The sequence below is a fragment of the Aptenodytes patagonicus genome, chromosome Z (assembly GCF_965638725.1).
Source record: "Aptenodytes patagonicus chromosome Z, bAptPat1.pri.cur, whole genome shotgun sequence".
NCBI lineage: Eukaryota > Metazoa > Chordata > Aves > Sphenisciformes > Spheniscidae > Aptenodytes > Aptenodytes patagonicus.
Genome location: NC_134982.1, coordinates 64,135,990 through 64,157,461, shown reverse-complemented (window position 1 = coordinate 64,157,461; position 21,472 = coordinate 64,135,990). Strand labels below are relative to the sequence as shown.

At 36.5% G+C, this 21,472-nt stretch overlaps 1 protein-coding gene across 5 annotated transcripts in view; it reads right to left on the bottom strand.

The window, feature by feature from the left end:
• FER (FER tyrosine kinase) overlaps positions 1–21,472 on the bottom strand; it is a 195,092-nt gene that overhangs the window by 140,726 nt on the left and 32,894 nt on the right. For 4 of the 5 annotated variants that reach the window (XR_012997479.1, XM_076363240.1, XM_076363241.1 and 1 more), the window contains exons 6-8: positions 10,219–10,402; positions 7,546–7,683; positions 6,494–6,613 (exon numbers count right to left, since the gene is read on the bottom strand). Coding sequence is in view for 4 of the 5 variants with exons in the window: in XM_076363240.1 (XP_076219355.1) it covers positions 6,494–6,613; positions 7,546–7,683; positions 10,219–10,402 (442 nt within the window). In the remaining variant the exon portion in view is untranslated. Of the gene's footprint in view, positions 1–6,493; positions 6,614–7,545; positions 7,684–10,218; positions 10,403–16,910; positions 17,336–21,472 lie in introns of those variants that run through there. The other variant, XM_076363244.1, reaches the window with a different exon arrangement.

Sequence of the window (21,472 nt, the reverse complement as noted above, 5' to 3'; positions counted from 1 at the left end):
GACTTCAAGCAATTGTTAAGCCAGGAGAACATTTTTTTTTTTTTTTAAATAAAGAAAGCAAGCAATATGTACACCTCATTTCCTTCCTGGCATTCTTCTATCCATCTTTAACTATCTTACTTTCCTTCCCCTGTATTTTCAAGCCCGATTTCAAGAGAAAAGTCATTGAAGTAAAGAGTGGAACAAAGGCAAAATACATACAGTACTTACCACTGCAGAGATCTATTGCCCAAAACCATTCCAGATTGGGGAGTGGCACAGAAAGTCAACTAAGAGTAATTTACATAGACTCTAGATATCTAGGAGCCATGTTCCATATCCATATATAACAAACTGAATGATTTGATTCTAAATGTTGAATTAGTTCTTTCTCCTCCCAATATATTTTATACAATGTTGATTAAACATATTCTTTGTTCAGACAGTCCTGGATCTTATCTTGGAAGACTTAAATTACTATCAAAAAATCCATGTAGTGAACAATAAAAGTTTATTTCCCAAATGAACAAGCATCTGCATGTATTTATTTTGAGATAAGGGAAATACTTAAAACATTTCTCTCAAAGTAATATTCCCACAGCTCCCTTTTTAATGAACATTTTTATTGTTTTTAGGCTATCACAATCTGTATGCTGAACTTCTCAGAAATGACATTTTTCTTACACTGGGTCTCCAAATTAATATCAACTAACTTTTTTCTTTTAATACCTTGCTAAAAAAGTAATTAGCAGTTTTCTAACTGCAGATACTGCTTTTTGATCAGCTTTCTAAGCAAAATTTTAATCAACATTGTATTGGCTTAACAACTGATTTACAGGAAGCAGCTGTTACACCTAATGATCAAGCACCAATATTCAAGAAATTAAAATTGAATTAATAAGATTGTTCATCACTGGAAGGTATGAGTGTAGACATGCAGAAACAACATATTAAAATATTTTACCATTTCAAAAATATCAGATTTTATATTGCAGCATCAGATTGAAATAGAAAGTTGATGTAGTTCTCCCTAAAACTTCTGAGAAACTTTAGGATGTTTCTATTTATCTTAGAGAAAACAAAACAAAGCAACCATATATACACTAAACTAACTTGTCTCCTTGTAGTCAACATCTATTTTTTGTTTTAAACAATAATTTTCATTCAAACTGGCTAGAACAGACATCTCTGTATCTGCCTTGTATCATCTTGGTTGTGGTTCATCAAAGGAAGTTTCTTGTGGCCTTGTATTTGGCTCCTGGATAAAAGCAGTTTACAAAATGGTTTTTATTACTAACCAGTTAGTCACTATAATCCTTATTAGCTTTAACAACCAAATTGTCAGGTTTCAATGGCATGAGAACACATAAAGACCCAAAAAAATCTAGAAAGCAGACATCTTCAAAGTAGGTTCTGGCTACCTGGAAAGCTGCCTTTCATATTTCTTTAGTCATTAGCACCATTCTGCCTCAAATATCAATAAAAATAAATGCTTGTGCTTACAGAAGTGATAATTCAGAAGATTTTTTAAAATTCATTCGGATATTAATTCACATGCCCACTGATCAACACTTACTTCATTATGGTTGCCTCCTCTCAGTTTTTAATGCATTCATCTTCAAAGCATAAACTTTTATTCTGTTACACTTTTCAGAATATGTCAGTATTAGTCAGTGACAGTCATCAAGATTTATCAGGAGACACCATACCCCTCTCATTACTTAGAAAGGTTAGCTAGTCAACACTGACTTCTAACTACTTCCTTTTGTCAAAACTTTATTCATAAATATAAACTTACCTAAAAATGTAAAAGTGAGCCAGTTTTCTCATCATGTTTCCTTAAAAAATATTTTCTAAAAACCTTTAAACAGTAATGTATGTAAAGCTGTCATCTTTCCCTCATGTACTCAATAAAACAACTGATTCAATCAAAAATTATTGATTCCAAATCAATATACATCTTTGAATCTATTAAAAGTCTGTGAAATAAATCCACTATGTGTACTGGATATATTATATTTGGTAGATAGTGAAGGTTATTCTCCTCTGCAGAAACATAATGATGTAGTATTTTGAAGATCCAAGGCCATGATCTCAATAAAGATCAACAGTCAAATTTCTATTGTTTCAACACACACAGAATGGATTTTTAAAAAGTCATCATCTGTGCACAAAGGATGTAATATAGAATCATAGAACAGTTTGGGTTGGAAAGGACCTCTAAAGATCATGTAGTCCAACCCCCCTGCCGTGGGCAGGGACATCTTCAACTAGATCAGCTTGCTCAGAGACGCGTCCAACCTGACCTGGAATGTTTCCAGGCATGGGGCATCCACCACCTCTCTGGGCAACCTGTGCCACTGTTTCACCACCCTCAGGGTAAAAAATTTCTTCCTTATATCTAGTCTAAATCTACCCCCCTTTAGTTTAAAGCCATTCCCCCTTGTCCTGTCACAACAGGCCCTGCTAAAAAGTTTGCCGCCATCTTTTTTATAAGCCCCCTTTAAGTACTGATAGGCTGCAATAAGGTCTCCCCAAAGCCTTCTCTTCTCTAGCCTGAACAACCCCAACTCTCTCAGCTTTTCTTCAGAGGAGAGGGGTTCCATCCCCCTGATCATTTTTGCGGCCCTCTTCTGGACCTGCTCCAACAGGTCCGTGTCTTTCTTATGCGGAGGGCTCCAGAGCTGGACGCAGGACTCCAGGTGGGGTCTCACCAGAGCAGAGTAGAGGGGCAGAATCACCTCCCTCGACCTGCTGGCCATGCTTCTTGTGACGCAGCCCAGGATACGGTTGGCCTTCTGGGCTGCAAGCACACATTGCTGGCTCATGTCCAGCTTTTCATCCACCAGTACCCCCAAGTCCTTCTCGGCAGGGCTGCTCTCAATCCCTTCATCCCCCAGCCTGTATTGATACCGGGGCTTGATTCCCCGGGTCTTTCTTTTTTCCCTTTTTAAAAATGGGGGTTATGTTTCCCCTTTTCCAGTCAGTAGGAACTTCTCCGGACTGCCACGACTTCTCAAATACGATGAACAGTGGCTTAGCAACTTCACCCGCCAGTTCCTTCAGGACCCGCGGATGGATCTCATCGGGTCCCATGGACTTGTGCACCTTCAGGTGTCTTAGATGGTCTCGAACCTGATGTTCTCCCACAGTGGGCGGCTCTTCATTCTCCCAGTCCCCGCCTTTGCCTTCTGCGGCTTGGGCAGTGAGGCTTGAGCACTTGCCAGTGAAGACTGAGGCAAAGAAGTCATTGAGTACCTCCGCCTTCTCCGTGTCTCAGGTAACCAGGTCTCCTGTTTCATATACTTATCTTACTTGCAAACTTCTAGTCATACACAGTAAGTCGATGCAAACACCTGTGGGGTTTTTTTGGCTGTAGTGGTTTTAAAGCAAGACTATAACAAAGTATATCTAAAACGGAATTATCAAGGTATATGAGCAAAGGCAGTTAGAGAGAACTAAGCAGTTCTAAAAGGAAGGGTTCTCACCTGCACTAAAAAGCAATTAAAAAGAAGGACAAAGATGATAAGAATAAATAGTTTTAACAGTGCTAGGAGCTACTGGAGCTTCACAAAAATCTGCACTGCTTAATATGTTCATAATAATCCAAATAAAAGGACAGTTTAAAAAGTGACAAAGAATGCTGACTGTACAACGTTATTTGAGGTAGAGGGAAGGGGCTGAACGTGAAGAATACAAAAGGATTATTCTGGATCTTATGATACTCAATAACTGGACTGTCATTTAGAAGATTAATTCCAATGTATATTGAAATAAGTAAATATACAGGGGGAAAAACAATCCAAAGCTTTATTTAGGCAGTGAATGGCTCTAAGCTGACCGTCACCACTCAGAAATGAGATCTTGGAATTACAATAGATGATAGCATGAAAACACTGGCTTGATACACTGCAGTGGTCAGAAAATCAAACAGAATGATTCTCTAGGATTTGTCAAAAACAAAGCAGAACAAGAATACAGGAAACCTTATTATGCCTGTCTCTAAACTATGCATCTGGATTACCTGCACATTTCTGGTCATTCATCTCAAAAACAATACAGTAACCTTGAAAACATTCAAATAAAGATGACAAGCTTGATAAAGGATGTGAGTAAGTTTTGCGAAAGGACAGACTAAAGCTAAAGACGGCTCTGAAAAAGAGATCATGGAGTAGGAGTATGACAGCAGTTTACAATATCACGAGCGGAAAGGGGTAGATTGTTCCTATTCTCTTCCAGAACAAGAGCTTAAGAGCCATAAAATGAAATTAAGAAGTAGCAGGTTCACATAATATGAAGTTAATCTCTGGAATTCCTTGACCAAAAATTCTGTGGACAACATGTACTTGTACATACTGAAACTGACTGGACAAATTCACAAAAGTAAAAAAGCTCTAAGGCTATTATAAACTACTCCTAAGGCTATTATAAACAAATACTACTTCTGCCTCAAAACATTTCTGAGCTGAAAATTATGGGAGGCTGAGAGATCATTCTGAGGAAACAGCATTGCGCGATCATCCTGTTCTTGTTCTCCTCCCTAGACTTTTCCCTGTTGGCTACGGTAAGAGAGAAGAAAGTTGGTTAAGTCAATCTTTGGTCTGACCTAAGACAGTTAAGCATTTTGCTAGTATAATCTATACCAGAAAGTGAACACCTTAAAGACAGCAACACTTAAAAGAGCTATTTGATTCCTGTTCCAAAAATAATATCACACCATAAAATTTCTCTCTCAAACTCACAGAAGAATTTGAAGTGGATGAATATAAGATTTGTAACAGGACACACTGAAAATTGTATTGAAAATGTATATATGTAGGCAAATATGCAGACACATTTATAAACACAAACATGCATTTCATCAGAAACATTTACTAGAAAAGCAGCATTTCACCTCTTTCACTTAGACATGCTGGTGTCTTATTTCTGAACAATGGGATACAGAAGACAAGCCAAACAAGAATTTATTTCTCTTTTTGAGCTATGGAAGGCAGAATCTTTGAAAAATTGTAATACTTTATTGAAAAGGGAGATTTAGTATATATATTTTTCCTGTTACTGTGCTGAAGTACATCTAGATGTACAACATTTACATAGTTTAAGCAGGAATAATCTCAATTTAGTAATGATGCATAATATATTATAAACAGAAACATGTTTAAAGGAAAGGGAGGGGCTTTAATCATCAAGAGATCCTTTCAAAAGAAAGATGAAGCTGCTTCAGGACTAAGGAGGAGCCTGACAAAGGAGGCTAAAACTTCATATTAGAAAGGTTATTTCAATATCTATTAAGGAATAAATTTATGAAAAGTAATCAGATTGCACAGGGGAAAAGAGAGAGGAATATTAATGACCTTGAAAAGGAATTCAAGAAATCCAGAGATTCTGTCATGTTGACAAAACACAGGGATTAGAATAATCTGCAGAAGACACTGCAATGGGTTTACATTTGAAATACCTCACTGCTATTAGGACTCACTATGATTTTGGTTTTCAGAAAAACCTACAAGAAATAAGGGTCATAGTTTGATTAAGCAGTTGAAAATTTTTAAAAAACTTTAAAAAAAATCCACACCACACCATTGATATCTTATTTGGATCAGTTATGCTTTCTAAAGGAAAAAAAACTTAAAATAAGTCAAACATGGACTGAAATACAATAGAGAAAACAAAAACATCATCAACCAATGAAATTCTGAATTTTCCATTTTAAATTGCTATGATCAATATAAAAAAAATTAAACGTACAATTAATAGTTGCAATCTCACAAGTGACTGCATTGGACCATTTTATGTCAAAAGTTGAGGCTGATAATATAAGAACACCACAACCTCAGCAGGAGATTTGTTCCCCCAGTAACAAACGATTAAAGGTGAAGTTGGTAAAAGTAATGAAAAGATTTAACTAGGCAATATATTAACAAAATACATAAAGAGGTAATTTATCACCCTGAATAGCTAAAAGCTCCATGAAATGCAATACAACAGCTACATCTGTGTTAGTAAGTTAATGTATTTTAAAGGTTATAATAGTAAATAAGAATTTCCTTTAGAAAACAAAAGCAAACACTTACAAAACAAATGAAATAAATATATTCATGAAAATTTTCTGCATGGCAATTTAAATCACTGACTACATCACTGTACTCAGTGGTTTCATCAAAAGATTTCAGTATTTTTCCTAGAGTACTGAATGTGGAAACGTTTTTGGGAAGATGAATCGGTATGTTCCCAAGGAGGATTCATGATGGATTTGGGGCACTGTATAAATTAACTGGCAAGGAGAGGAACATATATTGAAAGTGCTGGCAAGTTTTTTGGGGGGACTGGGGAGGAGTATTTTGTGCAAAGGAACAATAAAACCAGCATGGGAAAGAGTCTATAGCGTGAAAATATTATTTTTAGAAACTGGACCTTAAAAATGAGGACACAGCTATGCAATGATCTGAGTGAGCCTAGACATAATGGATAACAGCATTTCCAAAGGATGAAAGGTTTGTACAGAATGACTTACGTGAGTTGTAAGCTTTCTGCTGTTAGATTATTCCACATGATCTCATTAGCTTGAAGGTTTTCATTTTCTTCTAATAAAGACGTATCAAACTCTATTTCTTGTTCAACAACTTCCGATGACCTAATTTAGTAAATAAATATTTTCAAAATTAACATATATCTTTGAGTAGATCATAAAGCAAATCATTATGTTTTGATTATTTTAATAACTAGAATAGTTAAAATTACATATTAAATAAAAGGTAGCAATTGGATACATATTCTTTTTCCTTTGAATTAAGAACATTGTCTTAAAATCATACCAGATAACAAAATGGCATACAATTCTTTGAATCAAGATCACAGCATTACCAAGGTTCTCAAGCCGTATCAATGTGAATGGGTCCACTTTTAGCTGATCCTGCTATAAACCTGCACGTGACATTCGCACATAACAAAAAATATAATGCAAGAAGTCTTAGGACTATTTCTGCATATACTAATACAGAGTAACAGTTCAATAAATGGCAAATATAGTTTATTTTTAAAGTAAAAAACTTTCTCGCATTATCTGCCTACTCTGTAGTCTCAGGCATTGCTCAGCCTGCAATAACTGCAGAGTATACAGAGGTACCTAGAGTTCACTTTAAACTAGAAATTGGACAATAAGAGAAATAAAGCAGAGAACCTTAGTTTAGCTCAGAATGCAAACTGCATCCAAATACACAGTAAATTAGCTCACACTGAATCTGGACTGTCATGTATAGTCTGCTGTCAGTACCAAAGTTATGGCTCTTCACATGTAATAACAGTAACTGGAATTTTGTTTTTCTAGAGCCAGCCAAAGAGATGGATGGTTAAAGAAACAGTCAGGTTAAAAACCTGACTTTCAGCCAGCTTTCTGTACATGCAAGTAGAACAATTTTCAAACTAGGATAAAGCTTTACAAGTAACAACGTAAAAGCAACCAAACAGAAACAAATTCAATTCTGATCACTTAAGCAGCATTGCAGTTTAATGCAGGGTTTTCTCAAGAAGAAACATGAACATGCACACCAAGATGAAAATGTGTACCTGTGAGTATCTATGAAGTCGTCATACTCAGAGTTAGGGTCTATCTGTTCAACCGAGGTCTGGATCTCTTTATGGACATTCACAATCTCTTCTGTTACAAGACTGGTGATCTGGCTATACTCATCCAAGATTCCTTTTCTAGAGAGGAAAAAAAATTCTAGTGTATAACATGGCACTGAAGGTATAGATGGCATTGAAGATGCTTCAAACTTTCAATTTGCTGTTTCTACAAACTCTTGTTGCAACTGGCTAAAAAGGGAAGAAATAAGACAATATATTACTCAAAGAAATAACAGATCAACTGTGGCCTTTTCTTTACAGATTGGCTATAACTGAGAAGTCTCTAAGACCATGCTCCTTGTATTGATTTCAGTGCATCTACATACAGGGTAGCTAAACTAAAAACTGTAATGATTACAAGGAAAAGGAATGTATACAGCTCATTGATGACACTTCTTCACAAAGGACTTATCATGCTTGTTATAACCTACACTAAAGCTTTTCATGTTCTGACTGACAAAATAAACTGACAAAATTCTGGCATAAGGCAAAACGAGTCACAAAATAGTGTGCATTTCCTTTAAAAACTGGTTTTCTTTATTGTTTTAACTATCTTCTTTCATATATTTATTTTATAATTTGGTCATTCAGACAAAAATAAGCACAAATGAGAAGTTAGCATTTATTTGCAAGAAGAAACAAAATCAAGCAAGAAGTTCCTGTAAGAAAGTACAAGCCACTCAGCTTTGTCTTTACCTGCTTCCAAGGGTGGGAAAAACCAAGTGAATAGGGAATGGTAAAAGAATAGGTGATATTGTGTCACTACTCTTAATAGCATCCAGTGACACATCCTCAGAACACCCTCCTATTCTCTTTAACTTCTAGCTTTCCATAAATGAACCCTCATAATCATTTCCTATTTCATTTTTATCTTTGACAAACTTGCTAGCTTGCCAGGCTCTGAAGCATGGTGAGTTTTCTTAAAATACTGATGAATTTTCGCGAGGCCAGAGGAACATCTAGAGAAAAAAAGTATCAATAGATTTTTCCTAGATAAGATCTCAAGCTATGTTTACTCTGTAAAAAAAGTTATGTGACTGGATTTTTCCAATACTTTTTCTGAGGAGAAAACAGACAAGAGAAGGCATTAAATCTTGCCTTGCCTGAGAACAACATGCATGAAAAAGTTCCAGAAAATCGTTCAAACAGCGTGATGAAAAGATAGGCGAATATCAACTACAGTAATGCCATATCGAAGAGAAAGGGAATCTATGTCAATTACCAAAAAAAAAGAAAATCATTAGCAATGTTAATCTACACTTCAAGTTTACCAAACTAATTAATCTGCAAAATCAGGATTAGTAAGGCAGTATGTTTCACACAGGTGGCCACACCAAGCTCTACACCTGAAATCACCACCTCTTTTTGTACACCAAAGATACTAGAAAGGAGTAATTTTCCAATACATTCAGACCTCACAAAAAATGTCTATGTAGTGACAAAAATATTTTTTTACAGGTTTTTACTCCAGATATAGCAAAGGTGAGTGGGTTCAACAGGTTCTTGTTCCATCATAAAACTCTTCAGTGAATTATCATATCTCACAATTCTGAAAAATCACCTTAATTACAGCACACAAATTTAACTGTAGCCTTTTGCTGTGATTTTACATACAAAATTAAAAGGACTGTACAGAGACTATTACAAAGGTCTATTTTATTTCAATACCTGCACAAGAATCAAAGGAATTAATATGATACTGCATGGGGTAGTTAATGGTATCTGCACCGTGTAAGCATGTAAAGCGTCAAATCCCCAAGTCTCCCTCACTTCCTGTGTGCTGAAGTCAAGACGAATGTAGACTTCAGAGAAGGTAAGAAAATGAGTTAAAGAAGAGTGCCTCACATCTAAATTAATGATACCCACAAAAAAAAGTAACTGCCCTTTCTTTTAGGCTAAGTGATTTAAATAACACCCCAGAAAAAGACCTACAGAACAGACTCCCTAACCAACTCACATTCTTCAGGAAAGACAAAGAGGCAACATGGTGGTCACAAACCAGAAAAGATGGTTTAAAGTCCTCATTGTCTGTTCTCCAAGATCATCAGTTTGTACATCTTCTGTAATGATGTAAAAAATGATCTTTCAGGAAAAAGGTAATTGTATTTTTAAGGTTGGATTCCTTACAGTGAGATCAGGTTTATATGATCTGTTACTTCTCCCACACATATGATTAACTATGCATCTGCCTGGCCCTCCTCCACAGTGACCTTCAAGACAATTGGCCAGTTTAAACTAAACTTGGTGCTAGTGGAATTTCATAAAAATAAGACTACCAGAGAGGCAACAAACTTTTTGTAGTATACCAGCTGATGGACAAAGCATGAGCTCAGCTATAAATACTGCAGTAAATCTGTAAGATTTTTAAGTTTTATGAGAAGACGGTGTCTTGCTAGAACGTTTAAGTAACCACTCAAAACTACTGTCTGCATTATTTGGATAGACTTTTCTATGCACAATTGTTGTCAATTGAAAGATGAAAACATTTTTTTTAATCCATTGATATACAATTAATTAATCACAGTTTATTATTTTCAAATAATCCTATAAATTAATTAGAATACTACACATACAAAATTCCGCAAGTTAAAAATATTTAAGAATACATCTTACAGGGCTTTAATCATTTCTTCTTGCATCTTCTGTAGTGAATCAAGTAACAGAGGAAGTGTAGTATCATAATACTGGTGCTGATGTAACTGTGCTCCTTTCAGTGCCAACACATACTGATTATGCAACATATGAAGCTTCATAGTGGCTTTATCACACCGATCTTTGGCTTTCTCAGTCTCCTTTCCTAAGAGAAAACAAAAAAAGAAAAATGCACGTGGTGTTTTAAAAGTATACAAACTTGTAGATGACAAATCTAGTAGATTTATTATAAGTTTGCCCCTTTTTCTACAGTAGTCTTTTCAATGTACTTCTCTGAAGAAGGTAAAATCTGACTGTTTTCAGGTCATTAGTAAGACCAAATGTCTTGGTTTACTAATTAAAAGACAAAGTAAGAAAAATGGCTATATTTTCTTTCAGCGGAAATGTGAGAATTCCTCATCTAAAAGTATATGAAAACCACTATCTACACAGGTATAAAAATAATGTAACTGTGAAGAATAAAGAACAAAACTCACACAAATGACTATCACAAAGCTAATCTTTTATTTGCCTCAGAGCAAATAAACATTTTTTAATGAAGAAAGTAAGAGATGTCCTACTAGGTCAGATCCATGATTCATTAAAAATCTGTCATTTATTGTGAGCAAAAATTCTGTTGCTACATATCATCCCAATAAAGCAATGGTGCAGTCTACATAGGAGTAGCTGAACTCTCACACTATTACTCCTATCCAAAATGGGCAGCTTCTCTGCTTCAACTTAACATTTCCCTATCACTGTCGGTATCCTGATCAGGAAGTTGGCTCTACAATCTCAGCTTTACACTATTAGAGACAAGAAGTCCTCAAGTTCATGCTGACAAGACCAGTTCAGTGCTGAACCTGAGAGCTACAAAGTACTTCAAAAGGTCACCTATTCTATTCTTTGCCACAGTAATTGCAAAACTATGTGGCATATGTTTTTATGATTTTCCTAAGATCTGCAGTGACAAATAACTTTGCAACTTCCTAGTACCATTCAGGTCTAGTGCTATGCTAGCTGAAAGCATTCCCCCACCTCCCTGCCCCTCCACTCTCCAATGTAAATCTTTATTGCTTTAATTTAAACCCTTACCTACTTCATATGTGCCACAGGTATGAAAAATAGATTCTACCATCCTCCGCAATCCATCTTTTATATATTAGATTACATACTCTCCTCTTCTGCCCAATCTTCTAAACTTCATACTAAGGGACCTACAGGTCTTCCCTTGTAAGTCCTGTTGTCTTTTTGTAGTTGACTGGTTCACAATCCTACACAAGTGCAACTTCAGTCAAGGCTCAAAGCCAAAGAATAACTTTACATTCTAGATACCTCTAGCTCATAAAAAAATAAAATTAAAAAGAAAAAAGTATGTCTTTTTTGAATACCATACAAACGTGGCACCACTGATTACTTTTGCTTTGGCATCTGGTCCTGCCAAGTAGCACTATTTTTTGAGACTCATCTCTCAGTTTATCAAATTATTTTTAACTCTACAGTTGCCCTCCAGTGCACTTTCAATCCCTTCAAGGCATAGTGATGCCTGAGAATTTAATAAACAAACTCTGAAACAAAGTAATGAAACACTGAAAGACCATCCAAACCTAATCTCAACATATATCCTGCAATGTCCCATAGGATACATTATTCTGACAGGACCTCATTAACAACCATTCTCCAAGCAGCTTTATGCAAATGGTTTTGCACCTCTACTAGAATATTTTCAACTTGATCATGCATTGCCCTCGTCATAAAAGGATATGAGATTATTTTGACACAATTCCTTACTGAGACACATAAGCTCTTACTCCTATCCTTGTTATATTCTTGGTATTTATGAATTGTCACATTACTTTCTCAGGAACTAAAAGCATTTTAAATGAACCCTATATCTGCAATTACCAAGTGCAGATTCACAATTACCTGTGCAGTTAAACATACACTAACTAAACCAAACTCATTCAGACTGCTACATTTCTTATAATCTTAAAATAATTTAAGTATTAAAAAAGATTTTTTATTTTTCTACTTTTCTACCACCTATTGCAAAGTAGTTGAGAAGAAAGAAAATGGAAGCATTCATAGCTAACAGAGGCTTGAAAGCAGACCTAGAAAAGCTGAAATTGTGTCATATGAAGAATACATGAAGGACTGTGAACTCCAATAAATTAAAATACAGAAACACGTTAAGGCACGTCAAAAAAAAAGTGGAGGGAAAAACTTGCAAAACAGTACCAAATCCTCTTTCATATACATTGGAGTCAGCACGCTTGTCAGAAAATGTAGAGGACAGTCACTATATAAAAGGAGCTGGTAGGAAAAAAGAATGAATTTTTTTGCATCTGTGTTCACTGTGAAAGACCTTCAGAGATTTACAGGCCAAAATTCCTCTTTATGAAAGAGTCAGTGAATCTCTCTCTCCTGAGGTGTCAGAAGAATAGGTTAGAGAATAAATTAAATAAGAAGAAATTATGAGGACTGGATGGTGTTTAGCTTTGGAACTTTAAAGGAACTTGAGAAAGTTTTAGCTGAAATATTATGATTAGTTTTTACAGGAGGAAGTAGGCCCCAGGAATATCACTTGGATCCTGATACATGAGGTGATAAAGATGATGATGAAGATGCTGTCTGAAGGAAGCAAATAGGGGAACCAAATGTGAAGAACTGGAAAAAAAACTTGACATACTGATTAAATTACAAAATGGTAAATTACAGTGTGAGTATTTATAGAGATGCATATGGGGAAAAAACTACTCAAGCTTAGTAATCTGTTGTAAGCTTACTGAATGCACTCAGGAATGAGATCTTGGGGTTAGTACAGAAAGATCAACGGAAACTTTAACTCTGTGTTCAGCAGCCATCGGACAAGATGTTATTTAGCAAAGGACTAGACGGCGTTATTATGCTGCTGATTAAAACCGTAAAACAGTATGCAGTTCTTTCACCTCAAAGAGGACATATTTGAAATGAAAAAGGTTTAGAGAAGGGCATCAAGCATCAGAAAGGTAGGAAACACAAGAAATCCAGAAGGAATGACTAAATGAGGACTCCTGAAGCACCAGGAGACTGAGGAGCAACATGTGAGAGGGCACACACAGTTAACAGACCTTCTCAACCTCTTTCAATGTAACAACTGTAAGGCATTATATGGCAATAGTATGTACTTTGTTAAAAACAAAGGACAGCGTTCTTCAACTAGCATGTAGCTAACCTATGCAATCTTTTGGTCACAGTTACTGTAAGCATGAAAAACTACGCAGTTTCATAGTGAATGGACGTGTACACAAAAAAAGTCCTGAAGAGCTACTAAGAACTAAGAGACAGCACTTCTGACTCAGGAACTCCCTAGGTAACAAATTACCATGAAGTTGAGACAGCTGTCTATCTGTTTGTCCCCACATATGGCTCTCTAGACATTTGCTACCTCATCACTGTCAGCTACATTTTAAACACAGAGTAATAAAAATTACTTTAAAAGGATATTATGTCTGTCATTTAATTGAAAACAATCTAACTGCTGCCCTAATTTTATATGTGGAAGGAACAGATTCTTACACTATAGTTTAGCTAAATGAACAAAGTTACTCTGCACAACAAAGAAAAAACACATCTCCAGAGTTGTCACCAGAGAAGTATTTTTCATTTAGGTATGAACGAAACGATCCACTTTAAAAATTTCTGTAAAGCTGTTCTGGAGAGACAACAATCTCAACTCTCAAACTTTTGCCAGAGGTAACAGGTTTTGTGTTTGGCAAACAATCAAAACTTATGTTTCATGGGGACACTGTAATTTTTTCATTTCCCCAAAACATAAAAACATTGCACTATTTATTTCTAAATTAAATGTAGATAATTTGGGGGGGGGGGGGGGGGGGGGAATCCAACACATCACGCCCAGAACAACATCACAGAAGTTGGATACCACCGAACATATGCATGTCTGACACCAGTGTACCAATATAATGGGATGGTACATAATCCCATTTTTGCATCTGCCTTGAGGACTAAATTCCTTCTCTATATACATTATTCCTCAACAGAACACCTCAACTAATTTCAGAATAAATCAAAGTATCATACACACTCAGTTTCTAAATACAGTAGGCTACAGCATCAACCTGGTCGTCTGCAGACCAAGACATACACACTACAAGGTCTTTCTGGAGAATGAGAGGCACACGAACATGGGGAAATAATGGAAGGTGACTGAAGAGGGTTTGGAAGGGAAGAGGTCAAGTAGTAGTTACAGTATAGGGACTGGATGAAAGAGGAGAGGACGAGGCTGGAAGTCAGAGCTGGAAGCACCAAGTTTTGCTTGCCCTGGCCCGTTCCCTTGGGAGATACACTGGCCAGGGAAACAGGAAGAGGGAGACAAGGTGGTAGAGAAGGAGAAATGCTGGATTATTTCTTGGGTTTATTGGATATTTGGCCACTCCTACTCAAGCATGCCCTAGATTACATAATCCAAAATTATCTCCATATGTCACAGTTTAAGAGCTTAAAACCAACAACTCGTCCATGCACGTCTTTAAAACACATCCCCTATCAGCTTTCAGCTTACCAAAAATCAGCATACGTCAAATTATACCGTGTACCATCAGTACAGGCTTCTGACCTATGAACCACAACAAACAGCCTTCAACTAAACTAAAAATGATCACAACCACATAAATATAGACTTATCAATACTATCTCTCTTTCAGAAACCTCATTAATGGCTAAACTATCCCATTTTCCCATCTGCCTTGAGGCCTAAATTCCTTTGCTGTAGAGTATTCCTCAGCAAAACACCTCAACCAATTGCAAAATAAATCAAATTATCATACACATTCAATATTTAAATACAGTCTTTGGACCTATAATTAATACAAGAAACACAGCTACAGTATTATTTCCATATTGTAATTTATTTTTTAAAGCAGCAAAATGCAGTGAGGCAAAGTACACAGTTGTTCTACATGTCAATTAACATAGAGGAAAACATCCAATTTTCTTTATCTGTATAACGAATTTCATAAATAGATCTAATTATAATTCTACTGCCATCAGTTGTTGACAAAACTGTTTAATGTTTATGGAAACTGACTGTGTATACAATATGTCACGCCATAAACAGTATTATGAAGCTTGTAAAATTCAGTTATGAAAGTTTGACATTTGCAAACAAAAGGCTGGCATTTTTTTTTTAAACATTCTAGAGAGTCAAGTATTTCAGTTTTTGCTAAAAACTCTTTTAAGATTTTACTACATACAATACAACAGAGCCATCCAGATAAAAATATTCTAGGGTATTTTCTATTAAAAAGACAGATTTACTATTCCAAAGTTCTTACAATTGTAAGTATTAGTCTCTTGTAGCCTCATATTCACCTAGAATGGAAGAACAGGAACTGGATAGGACAACCAACTGAGAAAAATTTCAGCTTATAATGTTCACTTCATCTTTTTTTCAATAAGCATCAATGTACAGTGCAAATGTCTCAAAGAAACTGACTCTCAGAAAATAAATACTGCAAATACAGAAAATTTTCATACATATTTTGGATTAAAAAGAAATAATTATACTGAAAAGCTCAGGTTTTTACCCCCTTACAACTTTTTCCGGTTGGTCAAAAATGGTAAGTCAAGGCTCATATTCCCTTATATATTCACTACATATAGTTATCACTGCTTTCAAAAAAATTTAACACTTGTGAGGTCTTCAAATTTGCATTATAGATTTTGATGTTTTATTCAAACAGCAAAATTCTGACTCTGTGGAATACAGCGTAAAACACCCACTAATTCACATAGGACAAGGATCCACCTCCTGAAGGTTACCTGTAGTGTGACATCTAAGACTCAAGTCAAGACTTGGTACAAGCTTAGCTGTTCAGATTTCAAATCCAGCTTCATGATAGCATAGGTTAAACTAATGACTGAGGCTTACATCTACTGTTGTTTCTGCAACAGAAAATTCCAGTTAAGCTGCTTTGGTTACAGCCCTTCAGCTAGATCATATGGGCAAGCAAATGCCCAAAAGACAAAATGATTTTCTTAAAGATCTATTCTTTTCAAAGAGAAACAGCATACAGTGAAAATCTCAAGTCTGACTAACATGAAATACAAAGCTTTCTCCTCAAAATCAAAGGTTCAGACAGAAACATTTTGGATTGGTTAACTACAGGAAGATATCATGAAGAACTGCAAAACTGAATGCAGTAAAAAATTATTTCTTTATGTTTACATTGTAGATCAGCTGCTAGCAAAAAAGCTCAACACTATACTATACTATGGATACACATTACCATAAGCCCTGAACTTCTGCTTCATTGCAAATGTAACAAATCAGCCTTTCAGCTCGGACACAACCCTATACCAATGACCTCCCACTCTACAGAAAGATTATTTTTTTTTCCTCTCAGTGTTGCTTTGCAACAATGGCAAGAAAAACTGTCTAGAAGACCTCCTGGAAGTATCAGTTATTAAGCTATTTGTTCTTAAGTTTGCTTTGTTTTTATTTGATTTGTTTCTTTGGGACCTTTGAAGACAGAAAAGGAGAAAAAAAAAATTTAAAGAATAAAAACTTGAGAAGACACAGAAAGCTAAAAACTTGTCAATGTCTAAGCATGTATTCATACTTGAGATGCTCTCAAATATTCATCTTTAAGTGTTTGCTCTTAAAAGACAATAAATACCATAATTGCTTTTTGAGGAGGCATAATTGAAATACTAAACAGTTTGTGAAAACAACATAAATCCATCAGAGTTAGGCACATTTTGGAATATCTACAATCAGAAAGAATTTCTTGTCCAGTTTTCATAAATCTCAAAAACAGTCTGTCTGGAGTCCAATGTTATGGTATTCCAAGAAGGACTCCCCCTGGCCTCTCAGTCTTGGGAACTTTAGTGATACCGATAGGTATGACCTTCAGCCATTCAGAAGCGATGACAAAGTGTTCATAAAAGAGGCAATGGAGATCATTGTAAAGGCTTAGCTCACAACAGATGAATTAACTTTCTGGATTTATAGCTCCTGGCATTGAAACATGACCTTTGGCTTCAGTACACAGTGAATGCTGTCCCATGAAGAAACACTAATGAAGATAACATCCATCTGACAAAGGAGAATATAATATTTTATTACACAAGTCCAGTTTTTGACAATGAATTTAATTTAGTTTCAAAAGCAGGCAGAGACACACATGACATGACAATAGAGGGTTATACACCCCCAACAGAAACACAGTGAGAAGCCTTAAATATGCTAGAACTGTGGAAACAGAAAAGCATCAGAATTACAGGACAAACAAAATGAAAATTAGAAGGGCAATCTGACGATCTACACATAAATAACAGGGGGGAAGAAAATCTTTATACATAAAGAAAACTATGACTAACAATCCCAGAGAAACTTGAGAGGACAAGAACATGTGTCAAGAATTTACGTAACTGCCTCTGTAGTTCAGGAAGCGCAAAAAGCAAATCCACCCAAATTTCTGAGTATGGGTAAATATAGGGAAAAACAGCAGAGGCAATGTTATAATAAATATGGGTACCAATGATACTGCCAGGAGAAACCTGGACAGTATCAAAAGTGACTACGGAGCTCTGGGGACAGTGTCAATGGCATGGGGGGCCCAGGTGGCATCCTCCTCAATCCTGCCAGTGAGGGGAAAGGGTGCAAGGAGGGCACTGACAATACAGGTTAATAGCTGCGGAGCTGGTGTTGGCAACAGGGGTTTGGGTTCTACAACCATGGGACCCTGTTTGCAGACCGCCGTCTGCTTGGGAGATAGGAAGCACCTTACTAAGCAGGGTAAAACTATATTCGCCAATAGGATGGCTGACCTTATTAGGAGGGCTTTAAACTAGGAATGACAGGGGAGGGAGAGGGTGACCTGCAGTCCTGAGGGAACAATGGACAAGATTGCTGAGCAAAAGGCATGGGGTGGTGTGATGGGAATGGATCACAAAGTCAACAAAACAGGGCTTGAGAGGGGTCACCTCCAGCACCTGCATGTGGGCAAGGAGGTTCCAACAAGGTACCACTGTGGAAAAATCCCCCCAAATCATCCCCAGGAACTCAACATGCTGGGGTGCCATGCTTAAGTGCCTGTATACTACTGCATGCAGTATGGGGAACAAGTTTGATGAGTTAGAGATCTGTGGGCAGTTGCAAGGCCATGATCTTGTCGGGATCATGGAGGCATGGTGGGATGGATCCCACAAGGGCAGTGTTGCAATGGAGAGATACAGGCTCTTGGGGAAAGACAGGCCACGAAGACAAGGAGAGGGAGTTGCCCTTTATGTGAGAGGGCAGCTGCAACACATGGAGCTCTGCCTGGGGATGGATGAGAAGCCAACAAAGAGCTTATAGGTTAGGATTAAAGAGAAGACAGGCAAGGTCCCAGGAAAAGCTGAGAAGCTTGGCTTCAGAGTTGTTGTAATTTTCTGTATTATAACCTCACTAGAGTATTACAGCATTTGATTTTAGAATACTTTAAAATGGAAAAAAAGAGGGGAGTATCAGGCCTTTTGCTTCTTTTTTTCTTTTTTTTTTTTGAATGAAGCAACAATCCTCCTCTGAGAAAATATGCAAATCTTCAGCTTATAGCAATGTTTCAGCCAGAAAAAATATTTCTTCCTTGGTTTGCTTTAGAATCTTTTATTTTTGTAAATATCAGCACTAAAGTACGAAGCTGTCAATGCATGTAGTGATATATTAGACATTTCCCAATGTTTATGATAGCAGGTTTTCAAATAATTTCCCAGAACTGCATTTATCTTTTCATCTACATATTTTTTAGCATTTTCAACAACAGAGGTAATTTCTGAGTATTTTGCTGTCTCCACATTTGTTTATCAATAACAAACCTCCCATATTGTCACTTCCTTATTTATTTCAACTGTGGAGACACACATTTTCACAGAGCATTATTTCATTGTGCCTGGGAAAGAATATTCCTTTATATTATTTGTTCGCCTTATTCTACTGAACACATTCTTTATACTCATGAATGAGATGACCAAGGCTTTCAAATAGGTCTTCTTCTAACAAGATTTTTTTAAAAGCAATAAAATATTTTCACATTAAAGAATCCTAAACCTTGACTTAAATCTGCTTCCACAGACTGGTAAGTGGAGGGAATACTAGTGGGATCCCAGCATGATCTTTCTCTTAAGTGAACTTTGGTAAGGACTAAGCACTTCTTAAGTTAAAGCAAATAATTTTAAAACCTAGATATGACAGAAAAAAGACTACCCTTACAGTGATATATCAAACTAGTCAAACCCAAAATCCTTAGTGGCTCCTCACAGGACATGCCTTCCAGCCCTTCCACCAGCTTGGTTGCCCTCCTCTGGACACATTCCAGGACCTTCACATCCTTCTTAAATTGTGGGGCCCAGAACTGCACACAGTACTCAAGGTGAGGCCACACCAACGCTGAATACAGCGGGATAATCACCTCTCTTGACCGGCTGGCTATGCTGGGTTTGATGCACCCCAGGGTGCGGTTTGCCCTCTTGGCTGCCAGGGCACACTGCTGACTCGTATTGAGCCTGCTGTCGACCAGCACCCCCAGATCCCTTTCTGCAGAGCTGCTCTCCAGCCACTCCTCTCCCCATTTATACTTGTGTCCAGAAGTCAGGAGACTTTAAAAGTAATTTATAACAATCTACAAAGTACTTTTATGCAAACTGCTGCAACTAAACTAGGATGGCTTTGACCTGTCCTGTCAAAGGAAGTCCTGTCTCAGGAAGCAAACTCACAAATTTAGTGAGTGGCCAACCTTATCATCACTCTCCAAATAAAGTGCAAATGCAGTGCTCTTAATTAATACAGGTTTCACAAGACAAAAATCACAAAGACAGACAGAAAGAAGATAGGATTTTGGCTTTTAATCTCTAAGGTCTTTTTCCCTTTATGTCTTGCAAGAGGCTTACATGAATGTGTTTCTTCAACAAATAAAATCACCCTATTTCTGAGAAGAGGATAAGAATTTTTTCTCCAAACCTTATTTAACAAATTAATGACTGCAAATAAAAAAATAGTTTTCTAATGAGAAAAAAATATTTGTGTATACTTACAGATTTCAAATTTACAGAATACCAGACCTAAACTTCTGAGTTAAGAATTAGTTCAATAGTTATCTGCTTAATGTTAAGATAAACAAATAACATAGTATAAAAATAGCAAAAATTAAAGTGCAGTCTTTTGAACTGCTGTCAGATGTTTCAGCTAATAAGCACCACTAGTAAATTCTCTCAGACCTATGAATGCTGGTCTGCAAGGACTGGGGAGAGCACATCCTGGGGCTGCATGTCCATGTCAAGTGGAAACAATATGCCCAAGCTGGTCCCACACTCCACAAGAACTCACCAAGACCTCTTGGCTCTGCACTCCCCAGGGTTTCCTGTTCTAGAAGCTTTATTTTACACACAATAAAAAACCCTAGCCCTTGCAAGCACTGGTAGTGTCTATGAGTTGAAACGTTTACAATAGGGTATTAATTTGAAATCCATCCAGCCTGCTGACGTCTGTGAATAAGACAGACCAGTTCAGCCGGTGTTACTTGTTTTGTCTTAATAATGTGAGAGTTTCAGTCAAAAATAAACTCAAAAAATACCCTACTAGGAGTTTCCCTGATCTCAGCAACAACTAAAGGCAACACATGCCACCAGGAAATGTAGTAGTATAATCACGATTTTACAGGCATCTCAGAATGAATGCACTAGCCACCTAATAAAAGTATTTTCTGGCCGCTCAGCTATTACAAAGAGTAGTAGGACAATAATTTGATTTAATGAAAGCTTTTTCAACAGCTTCCTTATTTATCATAGATACAGGTTATGCTGTCATGCAACTTCAGTATGTACCACAGAAGTCACATCAATTCTGAAGTATTAAATCACAAGAGTTGCAGGGATCGGAAAACATTCTTCCAGCAGATGCAATGTTGTATAATGTGCTAGTTGTACTGTTAATATTTCTAGTCTCCTCTAAATCACAACATTGTCAGGGAACACAAGCCAACCTAGGGAAATCTGGTACAATATTTTTTATGCTGCTGTAGGAGCATAAAATGAAATGATGAAATTAAATACTTAGAATCAATATATTTTTCCTTTACTATTTACTTCAGATCCATTCTGTCACATAAGAATATTGCAACACAGTTTCTACATTCAATCAATAATTAACTAGTAACAAGAATACAATAAACATCTGTAACAGATGTATTTACACAAA